The sequence below is a fragment of the Epinephelus moara genome, chromosome 16, assembly GCF_006386435.1.
Source record: "Epinephelus moara isolate mb chromosome 16, YSFRI_EMoa_1.0, whole genome shotgun sequence".
Taxonomy (NCBI): Eukaryota; Metazoa; Chordata; class Actinopteri; order Perciformes; family Serranidae; genus Epinephelus; species Epinephelus moara.
In genome coordinates, this window is record NC_065521.1 from 46301664 (window position 1) to 46325161 (window position 23498).

Consider the following 23498-nt stretch of genomic DNA (forward strand, 5'->3'; position numbering starts at 1 on the left):
GGTGTGTTGGTTGTTGACGTTCTGGGACGCCGTGTCAACTTCAGCCTGTTACATGCATTGTCTGTTTTCAAAATACACTTCTGTTTTCACAGGAAATGTACAGTTTGCATACAGTCTCTTTCAAAATAAAAGCACTATGTCAGTACAACACCACCAACTGATGTTTTTTTCCTTCAACAATGTCACAATGACATCACAATAAGCAGATTTCCTCTCAGATTTTTCCTCATGTGTGACGACACAGATCAGAGCTGAACTCAACTCCTCGTGTGGTTTTAAGGTTGAGACGTGACAGGGTGACAGTTCCTGTTTCCACACCTGTCTTCATCACCTCTCACGTTCTTCCTCTGCAGTCAGATTTCAAACTAATGTCTCAGAGCTGATCCTGACTCTGCTCCTCTGCTGAGGAATAAATAACTCTGGACTTAATTTAAGGAGCTGCACTGAGTAAATCAGTCTGCTGCTCTGAGTCGACTCCACAGTCGTAACGATGGAGGATTCTGTATTTGTGAACCTCAAACTTCGTCTGAGTGAGTTTAAGTGAATGGTTTATTCTGACGTCGTCCGGCTGCTCTGTGTCTCCTCCTCCTCCGTCTGCTGACAGACTCTTTTTATTTTCAGCTCCAGATGAACAGATAGTCGCAGCAGCTCCTCTTTATCCGTCTCCATATTTAACTTGTTCTCCGTCTGTGTTTTAACTTCTGTTTCCAACAGACCACAAACAGACTTTTAATCTGAAAAACCCACCCTGCTTCCTCTGCGTCTGTCCAACCTGCGTCTCTTTCTCTCCTCTCACGCTCACATCTCTCATCTCTCCCTCTCTGTCTTTAGTCAGACTAATTGCCTGCTAATTAACATTAATTGCTGTGATTGGATGCTTTCATGTCAATTAAGTGGCTATTCATCTTCTATTAACCAATTAGCCAATCAGAGGTTGTTACTGTCACCCTGCAACGACACTGAGCACCAATCACGTCAACGAGACACCCAAACAACGCCATCCCTGCTCGCTGGCTCTGCTAACGAGATAACGAGGCGACAGAGAGACGCTCGTTAGACTGAGAGGTAATCTGTTACTCTGACAGCTGTTACACTACAAACTGTCAGCACTCACATATGGTGTTACCTTTAAAATGGTCCCCAGAAACAAGACACAGCACTTCCTGCTCCAGTTTACTGTGGTGGTGGTGGTGGTGTTGTTGTTTACTCACTCATATTGAGGTAGTAACTATTTTAGGATTATCTGAGTAGAATTTTATGGAAATAAATCAGGTTTTACGGCGACATTTTAAACCATAACTTCTCTTTAAAAGCAGGAGCTGTTTTAACGATGATGTTGAGGACCAAACTGAAATATTCCTCACTTCCGTCAGCACAGTGTCACCTGGAATTTGTTTTGCGTTCAACATGGAAACAGCAGAAGTTTTTATTGCAGCAGAAAAAAAAGGTTCTGAACCAGGTTGTTCTGGTTAAATACACTATTTTCTGTGTGGGATCGGTGGATTGATGCAGCGCTGCGCTGGACTGTGGTGCTGAAAAGAGGAAGCTGAGCAAGAAGGCGAAGCTTTAATTTGATCCATCTCTGTCCCAACCCTCACCTATGGTCATGAGCTCTGGGTAGTGACTGAAAGAATGAGGTCACAGATACAAGCGTCTGAAATGAGTTTCCTCTGTAGGGTGTCTGGGCTCAGCCTTAGAGATAGGGGGAGGAGTCAGACATCTGGAGGGAGCTCGGAGTAGAGCCGCTGCTCCTTCATGTTGAGGTGGTTCAACATCTGATCAGGATCCTCCTGGTCCAGCTGGTAGGAGGCCCCGGGGCAGACCCAGAACACACTGGAGGGATTATAGATCTCATCTGGTCTGGGAACACCTCGGGGTCCTCCAGGAGGAGCTTCTTGTTTTTTTGCCAATTCAGCTCCCAGTAAAAACCTCAGGAGAAGTTTCTGCTGGTTGTGACCTGTAACCCTCCCTGATAGACGCCACTAAGGCTCCGTGTCCACCAAAACTGAAAACGTCAGGCGCTCCTCAGGAAACACCAGCTGAAAGCACTTTGGAGACGCAGAGTTTTTTCAGCTGAGACACTTCGGCACAAGGTTTCATATCTGTCTCAGATTAACATCATCATCATGTGGCCAATCAGCTGAGAGCGTCTGAAACATTTTGAACACGAGAAACGATCAAACTGACGTCACAGTTTTCACATCTGATTCTTGTTTGTTTAATTTTCTGAAAAACGTCATCGAAGCGTCTCAGCGGCTTAAATCATGTCTCTCACAGAGACCTTGAACACATCAGCAAGGAGGGCTTTAAACTGTGTGTGTGTGTGTGTGTGTGTGTGCGCGCGCGCCCTTCACTGTTGACCTGAAGCTTTACTGTTGTTTACTGAACCATGTAATGACACAGAGAGGGAGAGCAGCTCTGACCTCCATCACTGCTGCTGTTCTTCACTCTCACACCATCAGTCACAGCACACAAGAAAATATTGATTCACTGCAGCTAAAAATACTATAAATAACTCTGTTTATGTGCACAGAATAAAAGTAAAAATATACTTTTAGAAATAGTATTAATATAATTTTATGAATATCAAAAAATATATTATTAATAATATGTTTTTAATTCTTTAAATAATCCTTGGTCGATTTGATTTTACCTGACTTCAGTTGTAGACAAACAGAAAATAACAAACTGTAATATACTGTATTATTATTATTATTATTATTGTAATCAGTTGTAATTCAGTATGTTCATTGTTATCATATTTTAGGTCAGCCAAGGTGTAAAAATATAAAAGTTACCAAAAAAACTTGTTTAACTTCATAAATTTAGTAAAAGAATTAATAATAACATTATTTTAACATTAACACTGTTTTTCATGTTGAACAGTTTTTCTGTTTAGTGACTGTATATAAAGATGGATAAATATTTTGTGTGAAACTAAAAGTAGCTCTGTACTTTACTGAGTTATACTTCAGCATATTTCAGGTCGATATCAAGTCTACAAAATATCAAAGTTATGAAAATAATAATCACTGAGAGCTGCATATAAAACGTCTCGGTGTGAGCGCACTGTGATAACTGAAGATGAACTTGTCACCACACCACCGCCCCTCCCCCACCTCCACAGTGTGTGTGTGTGTGTGTGTGTGTGTGTGTGTGTGTGTATTTACCTCCATGTTGCTGACCCGTCCCTCCTGGAAGGAGCAGTCCTGCAGGTTGTTGGTGCAGACGTGACGATATTTACACCAGTGACACGGAAACACGCTGCTGACACAGGAAGTGCACCTGAGAGAGGAGACAGAGGGGAGAAAACATATGTTGTTTTCATAGAGATAAAGTAAAGTTTTCACGCTGTAACTCGTCTCACAGGTTTTATAGACAGAAACAATCTTCACAGACGGAGCAGGACGTCTGAAATAATATCTGACAGAACTCTGTCTTTACTTTATCTGAACACGTCGACCACATTTTGCTCAGCTGGATAAAAACTAACGTCAACAGGTCAAAACCTCACCAACATTACTGTGCTTCAGTTTGTTTTCTTCATCTGGGCGAAACATGTCCGACTGAAATCGTACGTAAGTCAAAAAGTGGGACCGACACTCCCCGACATGCAGACTCCACACAGAGGGGCTTCTTCTGCAGACTGGTCGTCGTGTTCGTTTACATCATCAGAGAGTTTTCTGAGAGAAGTCTGCAGCTCAAACTAACTTCAGCATCCTCACAGGATCGCTCTGCTGCTGTGCTCTATTTTCCAGTAGTCAAAAAAATCTCATGTTTAGATCCACACCAACAACACGTCAGTCCGTCTGACTTCCTGTCTTTGTCCCTCAGCTCCGAGCTCATTGGTTCCTACTGCAGATCTTTAAAAACACGGATCAATAGTTTGATCAGTGATTCCTCTGTTTTATCAACAAACTGCAGGAAACAGTGACTCTGCTGGGGACTACTTTCAGCGGCGGATTAATCCACATCTGGTTCTGTGAAGAAGAAACCAGAGAAGAAGATCCGCAGTGTGTGTGTTTGGGATTAAAGCTCATTGTTGTCTCTACCTCCGCTGTGTTAATCCAGCTGATGTGTAATCTGTGTGTGTGACCTCAGCAGGTGAGGATGAGGATGTGTGAACACCTGCGTCACCACCTCATCTGATCCAACAACACAGTTCATCGTCTGCACGCCGAGCGCCGAGTCTGGATTTATTCTGATCGCAGCTCAACGACAAGACACGACCGACAGAAACCTGAGCAGGTGTTTACAAAGAGACGTGTGTGTGTGTGTGTGTGTGTGTGTGTGTGTGTGTTAAGAGATTTCCCAACAGAGACAGGAAGTGTTTCTGTGTTCTCTGTGTCCACGGCTCAGAGCTGCTGTTACCATGGCAACCAGCGAGCCTGGCGCACGGATTATGTTACCCCTGAAATCTGGGGAGGAAGAGGAGGGGGGAGGAGAGGAAACACAGAAGAAGAAACAAGAGGAGAGGAAACATGAAGAGGGCAAGAAAGACGAGAGGAAAGGAAACAGGAAGAGAACAGAGGAAACACAAGAGAAGAGGAAACCAAAAGAGAGGAGACGAATAAAGATGTGAAGAACAAGAAGGGAGGGGAGGAGAGGCGAGAGGAAACAAGGTGAGGAAACAAGGAGAGAAGTGAAGATGGGGGAACACAAGGAAAAGAAACAAAGAGAGGAGAGGAAACAAGGACAGAGGAGAGGAGATGAGGAAGTGTGAGATTCACAAATCGAGCACGAAGCAGTTGTAGGAGATGAAATTAGTGGAGATGAAAGAGGAGAGAGGAGAGGAGGACAGAGGAGAGGAGATGAGGACAGAGGAGAGGAGGACAGAGGAGAGGAGATGAGGACAGAGGAGAGGAGGAGAGAGGAGAGGAGATGAGGACAGAGGAGAGGAGATGAAGACAGAGGAGAGGAGATGAAGACAGAGGAGAGGAGGACAGAGGAGAGGAGGACAGAGGAGCGGAGGAGAGAGGAGATGAGGACAGAGGAGAGGAGGAGAGAGGAGATGAGGACAGAGGAGATGAGGACAGAGGAGATGAGGACAGAGGAGAGGAGGACAGAGGAGATGAAGACAGAGGAGATGAGGACAGAGGAGATGAGGACAGAGGAGATGAGGACAGAGGAGATGAGGACAGAGGAGATGAGGACAGAGGAGATGAGGACAGAGGAGATGAGGACAGAGGAGATGAGGACAGAGGAGATGAGGACAGAGGAGATGAGGACAGAGGAGATGAGGACAGAGGAGATGAGGACAGAGGAGATGAAGACAGAGGAGATGAGGACAGAGGAGATGAAGACAGAGGAGATGAGGACAGAGGAGATGAGGACAGAGGAGATGAGGACAGAGGAGAGGAGGACAGAGGAGAGGAGGACAGAGGAGCGGAGGAGAGAGGAGATGAGGACAGAGGAGAGGAGATGAAGACAGAGGAGAGGAGGAGAGAGGAGATGAGGACAGAGGAGAGGAGGAGAGAGGAGATGAGGACAGAGGAGAGGAGGACAGAGGAGATGAGGACAGAGGAGATGAAGACAGAGGAGATGAGGACAGAGGAGATGAGGACAGAGGAGATGAGGACAGAGGAGATGAAGACAGAGGAGATGAGGACAGAGGAGATGAGGACAGAGGAGATGAGGACAGAGGAGAGGAGGACAGAGGAGAGGAGGACAGAGGAGGTGAGGAGACTCACGAGTTGAGGACGGAGCAGTTGTAGTAGATGAAGTCGGTGGTGATGAACTGGTGTCCGGTCTCTGTGGAGCGCAGACTGAGCTCAACGACTCGTTTCTCTCCTGAAAATCAACATCACAACTTTATTGATCTGATCGACTCACATCATGGCGAAGTGTGTGTGTGTGTGTGTGTGTGTGTCTCACCGTAGGAGTGTGTGTGTGTCGGCAGGTCTCTCAGTGACGGTGACATACACATCACCTGGCCTTTAGCCAGCACCTCTCCTGGCGTCTCACTCAGGTCCTCGAACACGCAGGACACGCCCCCCGACAGCGCCGGGACGTTCTGCACTCGGATGGTTAACTACAGACAGACAGAGAGTTAAGGTGCGTGATTACATCATCACCTGTCACTGATCCGTCGGTGTGTGTGTGTGTCTGTGTGTGTGTGTGTGTGTGTGTGTGTGTACCTGTGTTGCCGGCGAGGTGACGGACATGTTGCTCGGGGTAACAGAGATGTCGACACATTGGTCCAGCCGGGTGTTGAAGTGCTGAGGCTCCTCCCACTTGTCACAAGCTTCCTGTCTGGAACACCTGGAGGGGTCAAAGGTCACCAGGGGTCAACACACTGTATACACACACGTGTTTACACACATTCATTCATGTTCACAGTAAATGAGCATTATTTTACCAGCGCCTTTATTTTGTGATGTAATCATTTCATTTTTAGGACTTCATGTTTTATTTAATAATTTTCAAATTATTTATGTAATTACAGATTTTTATTTTTTCACTATTTCCTTTTTATTAATTTTTAACCATTATTTATCTATTAATTTAGTTATCTTTTATTTTATTTCAAACATTATTTTGTTTTATACAGATTTCTTATTTTATTTATTTTTTGTTTATTTATGTGTTTAAAAATTTGCTCATTTATTTCATCAATACATATAATTTTATATTTATTAAAATGTATATATTTTAATTCAATATATGTATCTATATTCACATCTTAGGAATAAATTATCTGAATTTAGTTTTGTCATTTTAATGTTTTTAGTTTAAAGCTCTCTGAAGCGTTCAGGAAGAGGAAGAGTGCGAGCAGGTAACAGGTGTGTCGCAGTGTGAGCAGCTTCATGTTTGTGTCTGCAGACGGCAGCTCCTCCGACATATGTAGCTCCGAACAGAACCAATCAGAGCGCAGTAACGATCTGTTCACTTCTAATTAACAACAGATGGACAAAACAAGAAGGAGAGGAGGAGGAGGAGGAGGAGGAGGAGGAGGAGGAGTTTTTAAACACTTATTTATTTTGTAATTCTAAATTATTTGCTTAATTAATGACCTTTTAATTTATTTTTAATCATCTACATTGTGTTTTAAATTAATAAAAATATCTTATTAATTATTTTTTAATTCATTATTTATTTGATAATTTATTTTCACACTGAATTTAATGAAATTTTAATTTTCTTTTTATTTAAACACTCTCTGTGAATCAGATTTTATTTGAGGATGTGCAAAAGATTAAAAGTTTATTTTTCCTCGTCATCATCATCCTCAGTTCTGCTTCTACTGCAGTTTCCTACACTTCCCACAATGCCTTTCAACGGCCCCTAAAAAAAAGTCTGCACTTGATTTATTCCTTTAATGTCCACACTAAGAAAGAAGCAACTGATTTTTTTCTTTGCAATACAAAAATAAATAAATAATAAAGAAATGTTTTCCTAACAGACCCCACAGTTATGTTTTAATATAGTGTGAAAGATCCCGGCGTGAGACGGAGGCGCGTTACTGCTCTTTATTAACAAAACTACAGATGATGTTATTCAGTGAATTATCTCCACCCCCCCGCCGTCCTCCAGCTGACCTCTACCTGCTGATCCAGGATCAGCATCACCTGTTTTATCTCATCATATGACAGATGAATAAAAGACATGAAAACAGATCTGGGACCTTCAGAATAAAACACAAGCTGCAGGTTGGCCACATACATATGAATCCACTGACAGTCCAGGGCTTTTATTTTGAAGGGGATCCAAAGAGGAACTTCCTCCACCTGCCTGGACGCTCAACATCAAACACTGTGTGTGTGTGTGTGTGTGTGTGTGTGTGTGTGTGTGTGTGTGTGTGTGTGTGTGTGTGTGAGAACCATTTATGGAAACATTAATGAAGCCTCATGGGAACACACACACACACACACACACACACACACACACACACACACACACACACACACACATTATTTTCTTTGTTTCTTTTTCTCCTTTATTATTTTTTCAAATTTCTTTTCTTTTATCCTCCAGTTATGCTCACAGTACGTGGCCAAAAGTATGTGGACAGCTGAGCACATATGATGTCATTAAGAGCATGTGTGTTGGCTAAACGTAATCACGTGTGTGTGTTGGCTAAACGTAATCACGTGTGTGTGTCGGCTAAACGTAACCACGTGGGTGTGTGTTGGCTAAACGTAACCATGTGTGTGTGTCGGCTAAACGTAACCACGTGTGTGTGTGTTGGCTAAACGTAACCAAAAACCCTCCCATCCGCCCCACTCAGACTTTCGCCCTGTTAACTCATACTGTTGTCCCGCCACAGTTCCCTCAGATATCAGCGACCAGCCTTGTATTATGCCGACGTCAATGGACGGCTTTTTTGGTCAGTGTCTGACACTGGAAGTCACCTGACCAAGCGCCGTATTCAACAGCATCAGAGTGAGACCAGGTTGTCCCAGCAGTGAGTTCAGAGCTCTGAGCAGACCAGTCAAGTTCTCCCGCAGCAAACTGGGAGAAGGTTTTTTATGGAGCTGCTGTGTGACCTGGTTTAAGTCGACAAAAACTTGAGAAATGTGGACGAACTTCTCTCCTGCATTTCTAATCTTTATATCGTCTCAGCATTGTGAGGCTTCAGCCATCTTTGTTGTGTGCAGTGATACAACACACAGACTGTCCTGAGAATATAATAAACAACACTATAATGTGATGTGATGTGTAATTACAGCTGATAATCGTCTGTGTGCACATGTGAGTTTGGTGCTTTGAATGTTTTCACAGGACCATAAAGCCTCCACATAACTGATGGGTACTGAAGGAGAACCAATGAAACATGACGTCAGTGAACATGGTGTCATTATGGTGATAGAAATGATCACTCAGGTTGAGACAACAACAAATGAGCTGCTGTGAATGAGCAGAGAATAACTGTAAATCTGAGGAGACAGAGTCGGTGATTCAGATCCATCCTCGCTCATCTCTTCACCGACACCACACAGACGTTTAAATCACGAGGCGACCGGGCGGCTCGGTGGCGAGCTGCTGCCCTGGCTCTGATCTCTGATGACAGGAAGTGAAGGTTCTTACTTGTTGAAGAGGACACACCAGCCACAGTGAGGGTCTCCTGAGCCCAGACAGTCGGAGCAGCTGCCGTACTGCTCGCAGCTCTCCACAGGAAGTCTGGTCACCTGAAAAACACGTTTCAGACACGATGGTTCAGATTTACAACCACAGCAGAGTCAGACAGGTCGCACAGCTGATTCACCCTCTGACATCATCACGTGTACCGCAGAGTTTTAGGAGAGACACTCTGACTTTAAAGACGTGGAGACGCAGCCTCTGCCTGAAGGTCTCATGTTGTGTTCACACCTTACGTACTTGCGGGAGTTTGAACGCTACAACATTTTGTGTTGACTCACTTCACACACACAAATTGTGACTGCATTGATGAGCTTCCAGCGGTACGTCCTTGGAGGATGCTGATTGGCTGTCATGGCTCAAATCAGTCGCTGAAGTTCAGATTTTTCATCTCTCACAGATAAGTGCATGACACAAAGTCACACAACTCACTTCATTAGCGCCACTTAATTTGTGTATGTCCACTGTGCCGCCAGCTGGGACGTCACATCTAATCTCATCTTTACATTGACTTTACATGTTATTCAGTCGCTCCTCGTGTGAACACGACACTGTTCAAACCAACAAACCACATCTGAAGACGGATCTTTTCACCACTGCTTGAACTGAATATTGATTTTTAAATTCATCTTGATTTATTTATTCTCATCATATGTTTTTATCATCTGTTAATTAAATGTTTTGTCTTTTATGTTCATCATGTTGCACTTTATGAAAATGTGCTGTATAAATAAAGTTATTATTATTACTGTTAGTGTTTTATATTCACGTCTGACAGCTCGTCACCAGAGTTTTGAAAACAAGATAAATATAAAATCCATATTTCCAAACCTTTAATTGATCCTCACTTTATTATCATTGAGTTTAACACGTTAAATTGACTTGATATTGATTTTTTGATTGTGTGTGTGTGTGTGTGTGTGTGTGTGTGTGTGTGTTATCTCAGTGCGGTTTGGTGGTTTTCCGCTGACAGTAACAGCCTGAGGCCTGTGTGTAACACATTAGTCTTGATTTTACAGACAGTTAGTCAGTGTGTGTGTGTGTGTGTGTGTGTGTGTGTGTGTGTGTGTGTGTGTGTGTGGTATCTTTTACCCAGAGGTCATTGCAGCAGAGAGACAGTAAACACAGTGAAACACAGTGGACACTCTGTCTGTCTCTGTCTTATTCAGACATTCACACATGAATACATTCATTGTCTCTCTCACACACACACACACACACACACACACACACACACACACACACACACACACACACACACACAGAGGGAGTCCTGTCTCCTCTCTGACCTCATTATCGGAGCTTTTCTTTAAAGAAACAGTGACGCTGTTTCTCTGCCAGACTTCATTCATAAAACAGCTGATTCTGCAGTTTTCACTCTGACACTGTCTCAAACATTCATTTCTTTTATTCACTGCAGTGATGCATTGTTTAAAATGTGCAGACAAATTCATCTGCAGCTTCACGTGTGACTCACATGACAAAGACACATGTAGTTTTTGTAATTTCAGACGTGAAACACATTTGGTTTGGGCTCACTTCACATGTCGGCTGTTCTGTTAGTCAAACTGAAAACATGAAGTCTTTGGCTTCAGCAACACTTCATATGTACAATTATTAAAACCAAGCTGATGTTTCTGTTGATCTCGTCTGCTCTGTTTGTTCCTGACTGGTCTCCACACTGTGAACTGCATTACCCATGCTGCATTTCACAAACGGACACAGAGGACAAACAGGAGAGTTTAAACTCAAGAGACGCTGAAGTCTGAGCTCTGACAGTACTGTGTCTCCTCAGAGGAAACTCAGAGTTCAATCAACGTCTGCAGTTTGTTTAAAACGTCTGTAGAAACTCTGAAACAGAATCTCTGAACACATGGAGCCTCACTGAGAGACAAACAATAAAAGCACTAACACTAATAACTTTACCTTCCCTCAGTAAAAGCACGTCAGTGTACAATGTAGTTAAAGTATGTAAAGTGAGTGTTGTTAAATCTGACATCATCACATGTTGTGACGCATGCATTAATGTAAAAGCAGGATTTATTGCTGTAGCTGTTTGAGCTCATTTTGGTTTATTAACCAACGATTATTTTCTGCTTCACGTCACATTTTGCTGCAGTAAAAACCATAAAAGTCGATGAACAGACTGGAGACTTTATCTCATGAGGTCAAACTGATGCTGACAAAGTTCTTCTTTGGTGAATTAATTTACAGGTGGAAAAAAAAGGTCATAAATAATAATATAATATATTTGATCACAATAATGTCGTATGTTGGGTCGTCTGGTGATTCCCAGCCACACGACTCATCAGCTACAAATCCATTATCTAAATAATACATGACATCATACAACAAGTATTCTGACCGAGCCATCTGATTGGTCAACAAGATGTTTACAATGTGCTCAAATCAGCACACCTGGATCATCTCTACAAATATTACTCCGCCATCTCCATGGCAACATAACACCCAGAGCATAAACCAGAAGGATGCAAACCTGCTACAGAGACGATGGTTTTATTGTTGACCTGAGTTTGATGAACAGCTGGAGGAAGAGGAGGCTGATGATGATGCTTTGCTTCATACTGGACACACACATGATCTGTATGTGTTCATGTTTATGAGCCAAAACATTCAGTAAATCTCTAAACAATGTAAATATCAGCACACTGCAAGTCAACGTTCTTTAAACTAATTTATCTGAAACATTTTTGTCCTTTATTTCAGATGAGCTGAAGAGCAAAAAGCCTCCTGAAAATGTCTCATCAGGATATTTGGACAAATGTTCATGAGTTTGTTTCTGCAGCTGTTTCAGTGACATCTATAAAATAATTCACTCAAATAAAACATTTCAGATTTTTAACTGAATCACTGCATCTGCAGAAATTCTCCAGCTTACTAATAAAGGCTCAGTGATTCATCAGATTAAATAAGTTAGTCTTATTTTTTATTGAATCAACTTTCTTTAATGAATGTAATTTATGGTGCCGTTTGCTGCTCGACCGCCCGTCAGTGCAGGAGCCTCTCTGGAGTGCAGAGTATGACCATAGTTGTGGAGTTTGGAAATGATTACATCTATTTTTTTTAGTTGTTAATTTTGACTTTTAGACTTTAGGTGAGTGACTGGAAACCTCTGGCTACATCTGGTGTCCTCCACCAGCTGTGCTGCTGACACGGCTCTATATGAGCTTAAAAACACACGTTGAGTTTGAGGATGTCGGAGCTAAATCTGAAAATGAAAAAAAAACAAAGCTCAAACTATCTTTCATTACATACAGCAGTCTACTGATGGGGCTGACTCTTCTCCAGTTATTAGTCTGACCCCGTGTGTTTCCATGGAAACAGAGACAACAGTCACAAAGACTTTTATATTTTAGAGCTAACTGCTGCTCAGCATTAAACATTTTGATTATAGATTTTATTTTGGTGCTAATAGTTGTATAATCACAATATTACCCAGAAGGCTGTGCTTTAACATCACCTCAGTGATGCGTACGGACCTCGGCGCTGACCGCATCACTGTCGTGCTGCAAATTACTTTAAAGCTCATGCTCAGTGTCACACTGCTTAATTAAACATGTCCCATTATCAGCTGATTATTGATCAGCCTGTTACACGTCGTGCATCAGTATTACATCATCATCATTATTATCTTTCATAGGAAAAGCAGCAATGTGTGTGAAACGTGATGACATCATCCTGACACAGCTGACTCTATATAACGTGATGACATCATCCTGACGCAGCTGACTCTATATAACGTGATGACATCATCCTGACACAGCTGACTATATAACGTGATGACATCATCCTGACACAGCTGACATTTATTGGTTGATTTTAGTTCAGCTTTTAATACGTTGCAGCCACATCTTCTGATTAGTAGATTAAATGATTTTAATGTTCATCCTTGAATTATTAATTGGTACTTTTCGTTTTTAACAAATCGCAGACAGCGGGTCAGTGTCAATGGAACTTTATCTGACACTAAAACTCTGAGCACAGTTGCACCACAGGGATGTGTGAGTTCACCGGTTCTGTTCACTCTGTACACAGATGCGTGTAGAAGCTTTTATACAAACAATCACATCATTAAAGGTATAATATGTAGTTTTTCCACATAAAAATGTCTAAAAACGACTAAACCAATATTATATATTTTGTTTAGTTGTGTACTTTGATTATCAGAAATGTTTCCTACAATTTTTCAAACCCAGATAAATATGAAATATTAATAACAGTTACGGACCGTGTCATTAGGTCGCGACGTAACTCCAGTTACCATAGCCATTAAATGAAGGAGAAGAAGAAGAAGCAGACCGGACGAGACGTCAGAGAATGAACGTTACTGTTGCTAGGCTAAGCTAACTCGTCATGGATCATGATTATGCATTGACAGTTGCTGCACCTTCTGACACCGAAGCTGTCCCGGTAAACAAGCCGGTAAAACGGAAACGTACGGGTCAACCAAGCGATCCCAGAAGAATTTGGGATAAGAAGGGAGCTAAATCAAGGATAAATATTGGTGTGGCCTTTCCGAGATGGAGAGAGCTTCGTGGAAATCTAGGACTACAATTCGACGCCGACCTCGCGTGTGTTCTACTAGACAGGTAAGCAAACATCTGGCTGATGTTATCGAAATATTAATCATTTCCACCAGTGTATTGCAAGCACTGCTGCCCGCCAGGGCACCAGCGCTCCGGCCAGCAGCAGGTCTGTATCTGATATATGACTACAACTCCCATGATCCCACGCTACTTCGTGACGTCATCCAACGCCGTCTTCTGTTATTGTTTTGGTTTAAGACCCCTAGCGGCAGAAAATTACATATTGCACGTTTAAGTTCTCAGACGACACTGCAATCATATCACTGTTGAAAAAGAATCATGATATATCTGACTACTTTTTGGAAATTCAGAGGTTTGTTGAGTGGTGCGACGATAACCACCTCATTCTGAATGTGAATAAGACTGAAGAAATGGTGTTCGACCCTCGAGGAGTGGGTGACCACAGGCCTGTGGTCACCCACAACCAAGCCATTGCCCAGGTGCAGTCACACAAGTATCTGGGTGTCTTTATTGACAACGCACTCACCTGGAGCACACACGTCGACAGCCTCTGTTGCAGACTACAGCAACGGTTGCATTTTCTACGTCGTCTGAGAATTCATGGTGTTGATCAAAGATTTATGTTGATTTTTTATAAGGCAGTCTTAGAAAGTCTGATCAGGTATAGTATCACAGATGTTCACACATTGCTGCTTTTCCTATGATAGATAATAATAATGATGATGATGTAATACTGATGCACGACCTCTCTGTGCAGCTAAAGAACAAACTGTTTCGGCTAATTCATGCTGCTCGAAAAATTATTGGTGTTAAAGAGCACTTCTCCATTCAGAGTATTTATGAACAGGCCACTCTGCAACAAGCAAATAAAATTATCTGTGATCCATCACACATCATGCATGGCGAGTATGAGCTGCTACCATCTGGTAGAAGGTTTAGAGCTCCTCAATGCAGACTGAACAGATTTAAAAAGTCGTTTGTTCCTGTGTCAATAAAGCTGGTAAACAAGGTCAGATAAGACCAGAGCTCAGATGACTTGCGTTTGTTTGTTTTGCACAGGTTAGTATTTTTTACTTATTATAATTTTAGCATTTTATTAGCCCTATTAGGTGTTATTTATTCATTTTTTAATTCACCATGTTTCTTGCACTCTTCGGCACCTTGTATGATATGGAACGCGCATATCTATTGTATGTTTGGTATTGTGTTGTATCATACTGTATGTTCTGTGTTGTGGCTGCAGCATGGGCGAACGGCCCAGAACAAATTTCTCACTTTGTGAGACAATAAAGTTAATCTTGAATCTTGACTCTATATAACGTGATGACATCATCCTGACACAGCTGACTCTGTACATTACATCATGACCTGCTAAGCTTCATCCTGCAGCTCTACACTACATGGCCAGAAGTTTGTGGACACCTCAGGTGGAAACAGATTTGTGACACACAGACAGTTTTAACTGGAACAAAAACATGTTCTGTATGATACACAGTCCCAGACGTGACCACAGCAACTAAACACACGTATGACTGATGCTTTATGATGAATTCAGTCCATCACATCAGACTAACACACACAGACATACGTGTGCAGGAGCAGAAACATCAGATTCAGTGACACCTCGCTGACCTCTGACAGCTGTTTACTGACATCACACATAAAATATGAATGACATCTGAACGACCAACAAAACACACACGTCTGAATATCTACATGTTTCTGTATGTGTGTGTGTCGTCAGCTGCACAGGAACTAACAGTTGATGAACTCAGCTCTGCTTCCTCTCAACGGTACAATCAGAGTTTTAACATGGGACACACACTCACTCAGAAACACAGTGTGTATCGTGGCGCCGGCTGAGTGATATTCACATTCACAACTTCCTGTCTGCAGATGTTAAAACAACAGAATTCCTAAACACACACACACACACACACACACACACACACACACACACACACACACTGTGTCACCTGATCCAGTTCACCTCCTGAGTTTTGTCCAAATGTCTCAGTTCAGTCCGTTAACTTTCACCATGTCACAAATATTATTAATGTGTATTTTTTAAAAGAGCTCAGAATCTGCATGTTCTCCTCCTCTGCACCGCGGACACGGAACAATCTTCAATGTAGAATTTAAGAGCATCATAAAGAGCGTGGTGACGGAAACATCATGAGCTCGTGTTCTTGAGAAGTTATAAAATAAGTCAGAAGTCTTTTTTTGGTTTGTCAAGAAAAAAAAAATCAAAGTCAGATTTTCTATTTGAAACCTGCTGATTAAACTCAGCGAGGTGTTTCATGTATTGACTTTTTCTTTATAGAAAAAAGTCAAGTCAGAACTTCCACTAGAATTTTTCAGATTTAGGTTGAAGCAGTGAAATATTCAGATTTATATTCAGAATATAAATAACGATTCATTTGCCATCAGCGACCGTACTGGCAGACATGTGACAAACATTAAACATACATTTCTGCTTACGTGTGTGTGTGTGTGTGTGTGTGTGTGTGTGTGTGTGTGTGTGTGTGTGTGCTCACCTGTCTGTCACTCAGCAGGTAGATGTACTGATGGTCTGGACTGAACACCATGTCTCTCAGGATCGGCTTCCCTTCCACCACCGTCACCGTCTCATACAGCAAAGCATTCTGGGCCGGCGGTGGAATCCCATCCACACGGATCTGAAACACACACACAGGAAAACAAACTGTTAGCCTGATGCTAAAAGTCCCATTAAACACTATGAGGGATGCTAACATGCTGCAGGATCATCATAAACTCTGAACACACACTTCCTCACTTCATGAGGCTCTCACTCTGCGGCCACACCAGAGACTAATACACCACAAAACGTCCATTCAAGATCTGTAAATTTTGCTTCTTTATAGATCACAGGTGAAAACAAACCTCAGAATATAAAACTTAACATTTCTACAAAAGGGTTTGGTCTTCTGGAAAATTCAGCATGAGTAGCAGCCACCTGTCATAAATCATGGAACAGATTTTAAATAAAAACTTTACAAGTTGTAGAAACTTTTCCAAACAAATCACCAACAGCCTGCGACCAGCACATCAGCTGTGTCATTAAGGAGATAATGATCCAGCTTCAACAGAGCCTTCTCCACTGACCACACAACACAACATCTGTAACCATGGTAACCGTACACATCAGAGCTTGTGACAGCTGCAGCATCAGAAAGACAAAATAAAAATGTGCAAAGAAAACAAGTAACTTCGCAGATTTCATCACAACGTTCAGCTGTTGTCCTTCGGCCTGATGTTGCAGCCCGAATTAAAACAACAAATAAAACACAGCAGAGAGAAAAACAGGAACATCTGAACAGGACCAAAAGCAGACAGCTGATACAAAACAACGCTCAGCAGACAATCAGCACAAACATTAACTCGCTTCATGAACAGCAGACAGGTGAAAACCTGAAGGGCCAAACTGACAAACGCAGACAAAAAGCCGAGCAGACGAGAGCGGACGGCGCTGACGTGCAGCGGCGACGCATGGTGGCAGGTCTCCTTGTTTTTCAGCCAAGTTTTAAGATTCTTTGAGGCAAAATTTAATTTCATGCATCTGATGTTTCCCCCTCTGTTCTGCTGACACTGCTCCTACAGTGTCGACTGTCTGGGACCCCTTGAAGGGGCCCCTGACCTTTGTTTGGTCGACTCTGGTCACTGTATGGTAGAATGTAGTGTTTTAAATCCTCTTTAAGGTCATATTAAATTCACCTAAAGTAAAGTGAAAGCTGTTCCACTACATGTGCAGACATGGTCTCATTTAAAAGGTAACAATCTGAAGTTTTTCTCCAACAGTCAGAATCACTGGGAGAACTGGGAGGTGTCAGCTGGAAAACACAACGGGACCATATCATGAAGCCTCAAGATCAGTATCACAGAGAATAGGGATGTCCGATCCTTGGATCGCGAATCGGCGCCGATCACGTTATTTTTACAAAATCGGAATCGGTAATACAAGATCGGAGGAATCAAAACAACAAAAATGGCCATGTTTTTCATTTGTGTTGTTCAGTGTTGCCTCCGTTTTCCAATGTATAACACTTCCAAACTGCTGACATTTTTGCTGGTGTTAGCATGCTAGCTGTCCATGCCAAAACAAGTTACCTGCCTGAACGTCACTCGCCCGCCTGCCCAACGTTAACACGCTCATTTCGACACTCCTTTACGACAGGGCCTGCTGTAAATGAGTGTGTTTACATTGGGCAGGCGGGTGAGTTCAGATGGGCAGCTAGTAACGCTAGCAAAACATCAGCAATATGTTTCAAAATAAAGGACTCGGTATCAGATCGGATGCAAAACAAGTGTGATCGGGACATCTCTAACAGAGAATCAACACAGGTTTTTCTGAGGTTTTGTCTTCATCAAAAAAAGAGGTCAAAACAATGAACTGAATGATTCTGAGTGAAAAACTGATCAACACAGACAGAGATGTGTCTTCAGGAGCTCACTGTGTAAAAAACACTTGTAGAAAACATAAACTGATCAGAGACGACAGAGGAGTCGTTAGTTCATCATGTCTGTACATGTGTAACCGTCTGTGGAACAGGAAGGGGTTAAATTCTGCTGCGGAGTGTCTCTGACTACAACACCCATCAGCCACCGGGTGAGGATGGCCAATCACTGGCTCTTTAACTAGCTTGAAACTACAGGAAGTGTCAGTAATGTACGTTCCTTCAGCTCAGGCTCTGATTGGCTATCGAGGCCGTAACAACAGCAATAGAAGCTCTGATTGGCTCTAACAGCAGGACTCAAATAAGCAAATTGTTTTTATGTGAAAACCTTTTGATACGTTAAGACAGACAGATATTATAATAATAATAATAATAATAATAATAATAATAATAATAAGTGATAATAAGTAGCAACACAGTCACGTTAAACAGGGATTAAATTAATAAACAGTTTTTATACGAATCATTCGTCGCACTCTTGTCAGTTTATGAACAATATTACTGACACTGCCCCCGAGTGGAGAGGACCCCTCCTCTCCACTCGGGTGGTGATGATGATGATGATGATGATGATGAGAGAGCGTGTGATGTTAAACACAGCAGAGGGCTGACGACGAGGAGACGAGCAGCCTGTTTGAAAATGTGGAGCAACTAAAATAAGATTCCCCAAATCTCCCCAAACCTCCCGCCCCCCCTCGTCTGACCCAGAAAAACACCACAGAGGAAGAGGAGGAGGAAGAGGAGGGGGGAGGAAAGGGAGGAAGAGACAGAGCATTGAGGACAGAAGGGAGGGAGGAAACAGAGATGAAAGAAGGAGAAAATAGGAAGGAAGGAGGTGGGATACATTTTTTCTTTTATCCCACCTCCTTCCTTGAGAAGGAAGCAAAGGAGGAAGGACAGAAGGAAGGGAACAAAAGAGTGAAAAGAGAGAGGGGAGATGAGAGGATGATGCAGAGAAGGAAAGGAGGAGAGAAGATGACTAGGTGAGAGGAAAGAAAGACGGATTTAAGGATGGAAGGAGGGACAAAAGAAAGAGTTAAGAAATGAGGAAAGGAAGTAAGGACAATCAGGAGGAAGGAAGGAAGGAAAGAGAGCAAGGGAAGGGGAGAGGGTGAAGGAGAAAAGAGAACGAGAGAGATGGAGGAAGTAAAGATGAAAGAAGGACAGAAGAAAAGACGCTAAGGAGAATACATGAGAGGAACGAGGGAAGGATAGAAGGTAGGAAGGGAGGAAAGAAGGGAGGAATACATGGAATAAAAGAAAGACAGCAAGAGGGAAGGAAGGAGGTGGAGAGAAAAGGAGAGATGAAAGAAAGAGAGGAGGAAGGATGCACAGTGGGACAGGAGAAAGGGAAAGGAAAGGACAGAAGGTAGGAGTGAAGGAAGGAAGGAAGGAAAGAGAGTGGAGGAGAAATGATGGAAGATAAAAAACAAAGAAAGATGAAGAAAGCCGAGCGAAGGATGAAGGAGGAGTGTGTGTAGTTCTCTCAGTGTGTTAATTAGCTGTCTGCTCGTTAAGCAGCCGAGCTTAATTAGAGCTGACGAGTTACACACACACACACACACACACACACTGATGAGGCAGCAGGTCTGACTCACAACGGAACCCACAGTTACACAATCCTGTTTCACGGAGAGACACACACACACACACACATACACACACACACACAGAGCAGCAGAGCGAGGGAGGAGACGTTAAAGTAGGACACTGCAGCAGACAGCGAATGCAACACACACAGAAATCTGAGCTATAGAAACGTATTTAAAGTTGTGATCCGTCAGATTCAAACGGTGAGACGATGTCACAAACGCTGAATTTTCACAAACATCAAACGCTTCAGTAAAAATCTGCAGGTTTATTTCCTGACGTCTGATTCGTCACCAGGAAACAGGAAGGAGCAGAAAACGCCAAATACTGATGAGTTTGTTTCTGAGTCGTCGTCACAGTCACACAGCTGCAGAGCTCTTCTTCTTTTAAGATTATTTTTATGTTGTTTTTTACTGCCTTTATTAGATCGGACAAGGTGAGCAGGGGACGTAGCAAAGGGCTGCAGGTCAGAATCAAACCCACGACCAATAGGGTGGCCGCTCGACCAAGTGAGCTCCTGGGTGCCCCGGAGTTGTTCTTCTTTTCAAGAGCTGTACACATGCTGCGTTTTCTGCGCCCTCAAATTCATTGTTTTCAATGCAGATGCACTGTAGAGGCGCTAAAATGCCAGGGCGACACCAGAGCGACACCAGAGCGACACTAGAGTGACACCAGAGCGACACCAGAGCAACACTAGAGCGACACCAGAGCGACACCAGAGCGACACCAGAGCGACACTAGAGCGACACCAGAGCGACACCAGAGCGACACCAGAGTGACACCAGAGCGACACCAGAGTGACACCAGAGTGACACCAGAGCGACACACGTGTTCCTGAGCACCTATTTTTCAGGGCGTGACGGCTGCACCTTGAGATGAACTGAGTTCAACACCACGTCATCTGACGAGGACCAACCAATCACAGCCCACAGATATCTTTCCTTCATCAGTAAATATCAGCGTGTGATAAATATGGAGGAGAAGTTGATGCAGAGCTGTCAGAGCGCTGTGTTTGTGTTGCTACGCGCCTCGTGTTTCTGCACTCTAGGCGCTCTGAACTCCTCCAGTTGAAAAAAATTCATCTCAGAGCAAAATACCGCCCCACGTCATCTCTGCTTTTTTCCCATTGTCCAATGGGATGATTTGAGAGGCGGGGTTTCTGTGGTGGTCACGACAACAAGGCCCAATCCCAATACCCCCCCTTGCCCACTACCCCTTGGCCCTCGAAATGAAGCAACGAGGGGTAGGGGTAGAAATCTTTCCCTAGGAATTAGGACACCACCATACGTAGCTATTTTAAACAGGAAGCTGTGAGTATCTACATTTCCAACCGGCATCTACAATAGAGTTTCCGGTTGAGTTGGGTATTGGGACGGGCCCAAGTTTACAGTTGGTAACCAATGGAGGAGAAACTGGTGGTAGTGGTTGCTGGATACCCAGAGCTATACGACTTTACAAAGCACAGTTAGCATCTCAGATTTCACTTCATCCCATTCACAGTGTCTCTTTATGTTTCAAAGCCAGGACCAGAGTCCTTTTACAAATCTGTCAGTTTAGACTCTTTCTTTCATCGTGGCAAAAACACTTCAGAAAAATAAGACTCGACACATTTCATACGAAAGGATTTGGTGTTTTGGAAAATTCAGCTCGTGGGTTGTCGACCAAACAAGTCTCATATTTGAATTTAAAATCTTACATTAGATCGGCAGCAGGTTTTTGGGCGAACACACACACAGTTTTATTTAGGAGGAAATCCAGCTGGAGGCTGGTCTGTAACGTGTACGTGGCTCAGCTCAGTAAGCTGTGAGGATTTTAAGACATGAACGGTTAATGTGAACAGAGAAATATAATTTAGATAAAATGTTGTGTGGATTATCTCTCAGTGTATAAACTGTTGGGTCTTTACAGATCAGGTTTCCTTCAGTTTGTGTTTCAGACAAATGTCTCTGCTCACAACAACACACTCAACCACATCATGAGAACACATTTAATTCAACTGAGTTTCACCAAATCTGCCACAACAGAAGCCTGAGTGTTAACAAAAGGATCTCTGGTGACTCAGACGTGGTTTCACTGAACGCCACGAAGAAGAAAAACAAGAGAAGAAACAAGAGAAGAAGAGAAAATAGAAACAGAACAAGGAAGCATGAAGAAGAAGAGTGGAGTGACAGAGTGATAGAGGAAGTGACCTCTGACCTGTGAGTCCCGGCCGGGATTCAAACACCTGCTTTGTTCTGCACACAGCCTGAGGACACACACACACACACACACACACTCTGACATGTGACCTTTAACCTTTCACCCTGAGACACACAATCTGTCTGCTGTCTGTGTGATGTATTGTGTGTGTGTGTGTGTGTGTGTGTGTGCGTGCGCGCGCTGACAGACACACTCTCTCTGTCAGATCAAACCTGAGGGTTTCATTAACAGGATCATGTGACGATAACAAACTGAACGCTGCAGCTGCTCGTCACGTCTCAACACAACACAAGAAACTAATTCTGATTTTTACACATGAAACATTTGAGAAGTAAAATCTGATGTTTGTAGTTTATAAACAGTTTAAACAGGTCCATCCAAATAATAGTGAAGTAATGTTAACATCATAATGTGTTAATAACATGTTAATAAGTGTATAAGTAATAGTAATTATGTTATTTATGTAATGAGGTGGTGAACAGACTGGGGACAGTTTCACATCAGTTGTAAATAAATTAAGGAATTTATTGAAATAATATTTGAGTTAAAAGATGAAATGTAACAAAGGAACATGTTCTGTTTGGACTCTGTGTCTTATTTGTTTTATATTATGGTTGTTTTATGGGGTTTGAAATAAAATCATTCATTCATTCATAATGTATTCATAATCATGTTAATCAATGTGCTGTATTATCAATACTGCTGAGGTTAAACAAACATTATAAATGTGTCACAAACATTTATCACTGTTTTTACAAACCAATCGATCAGTTGATCAACAGAGGAAATAATCAGCAGATTAATCCATAATGAAAACAATCAGTAGTTAATCAAATGAGCTGCAGCTCAGATCCTGACACCTTCCTCTGAGCCAGAATCACAACTGGCAGTTTAAAGGAACGTTCTTAAAGCGTCCTGTGTTTTAAAAACTCTCTGTTCTTTGTCCTGGTTCATCTCCTCTGTCCTTCCTGATCAATAACCTGGAACTGATCAGAGGGTATTGATTTGTGTGCAGCTGCTGTGCTCTTCCTGATCGGACACCCCACAGCTGATCGATCGATTTCCTGATGACCTCAGATCAGACCTGAGAGCCTCCGATCATCAATCGATCGATAGATCAGTTCAGTGATTGATTCAATCAGCGTCATGTTAAGGTTTTATTGATTATCAGTAAGTGTTCCCTCCAGGATCAGACAGAGAAAAACTGATGAGGGTGTGTGTGTGTGTGTGTGTGTCCGACTAGGAGTCAGAACATAAATACAGGAAGTGAGCAAACAGGAAGTTCACACTACAAGTCGTCAGCAGTTGTTTTATAACTGATGGCTCTCACCACAAATTATAAACTAAACTGTAACTGACTCAGAGGAGACTGACCTCTCTCTCTCTCTCTCTCTCTCTCTCTCTCTCTCTCTCTCTCTCTCTCTCTCTCTCTCTCTCTCTGAGGGTGAGAGGCTGTCAGCAGATAAACAGAGATCTGTGTGGGTACATGAGACCCTAAAAAAGAGGCTGGATCATGGGGAGTACCACCAGTTGGTCCAGGAGCTTCTCCTCCATCATGGACGTTTACAGTACTGCACTTATCTGCTGT

At 42.7% G+C, this 23498-nt stretch overlaps 1 protein-coding gene across 1 annotated transcript in view; it reads right to left on the reverse strand.

The window, feature by feature from the left end:
* Positions 1 to 23498, reverse strand: part of plxna3 (plexin A3) — a 165891-nt gene that overhangs the window by 45645 nt on the left and 96748 nt on the right. The window contains exons 7-12 of the mRNA XM_050064273.1: positions 16184 to 16324; positions 9028 to 9128; positions 6138 to 6261; positions 5875 to 6031; positions 5691 to 5790; positions 3171 to 3285 (exon numbers count right to left, since the gene is read on the reverse strand). Of these exons, the coding sequence (XP_049920230.1) occupies positions 3171 to 3285; positions 5691 to 5790; positions 5875 to 6031; positions 6138 to 6261; positions 9028 to 9128; positions 16184 to 16324 (738 nt within the window). The remainder of the gene's footprint in view (positions 1 to 3170; positions 3286 to 5690; positions 5791 to 5874; positions 6032 to 6137; positions 6262 to 9027; positions 9129 to 16183; positions 16325 to 23498) is intronic.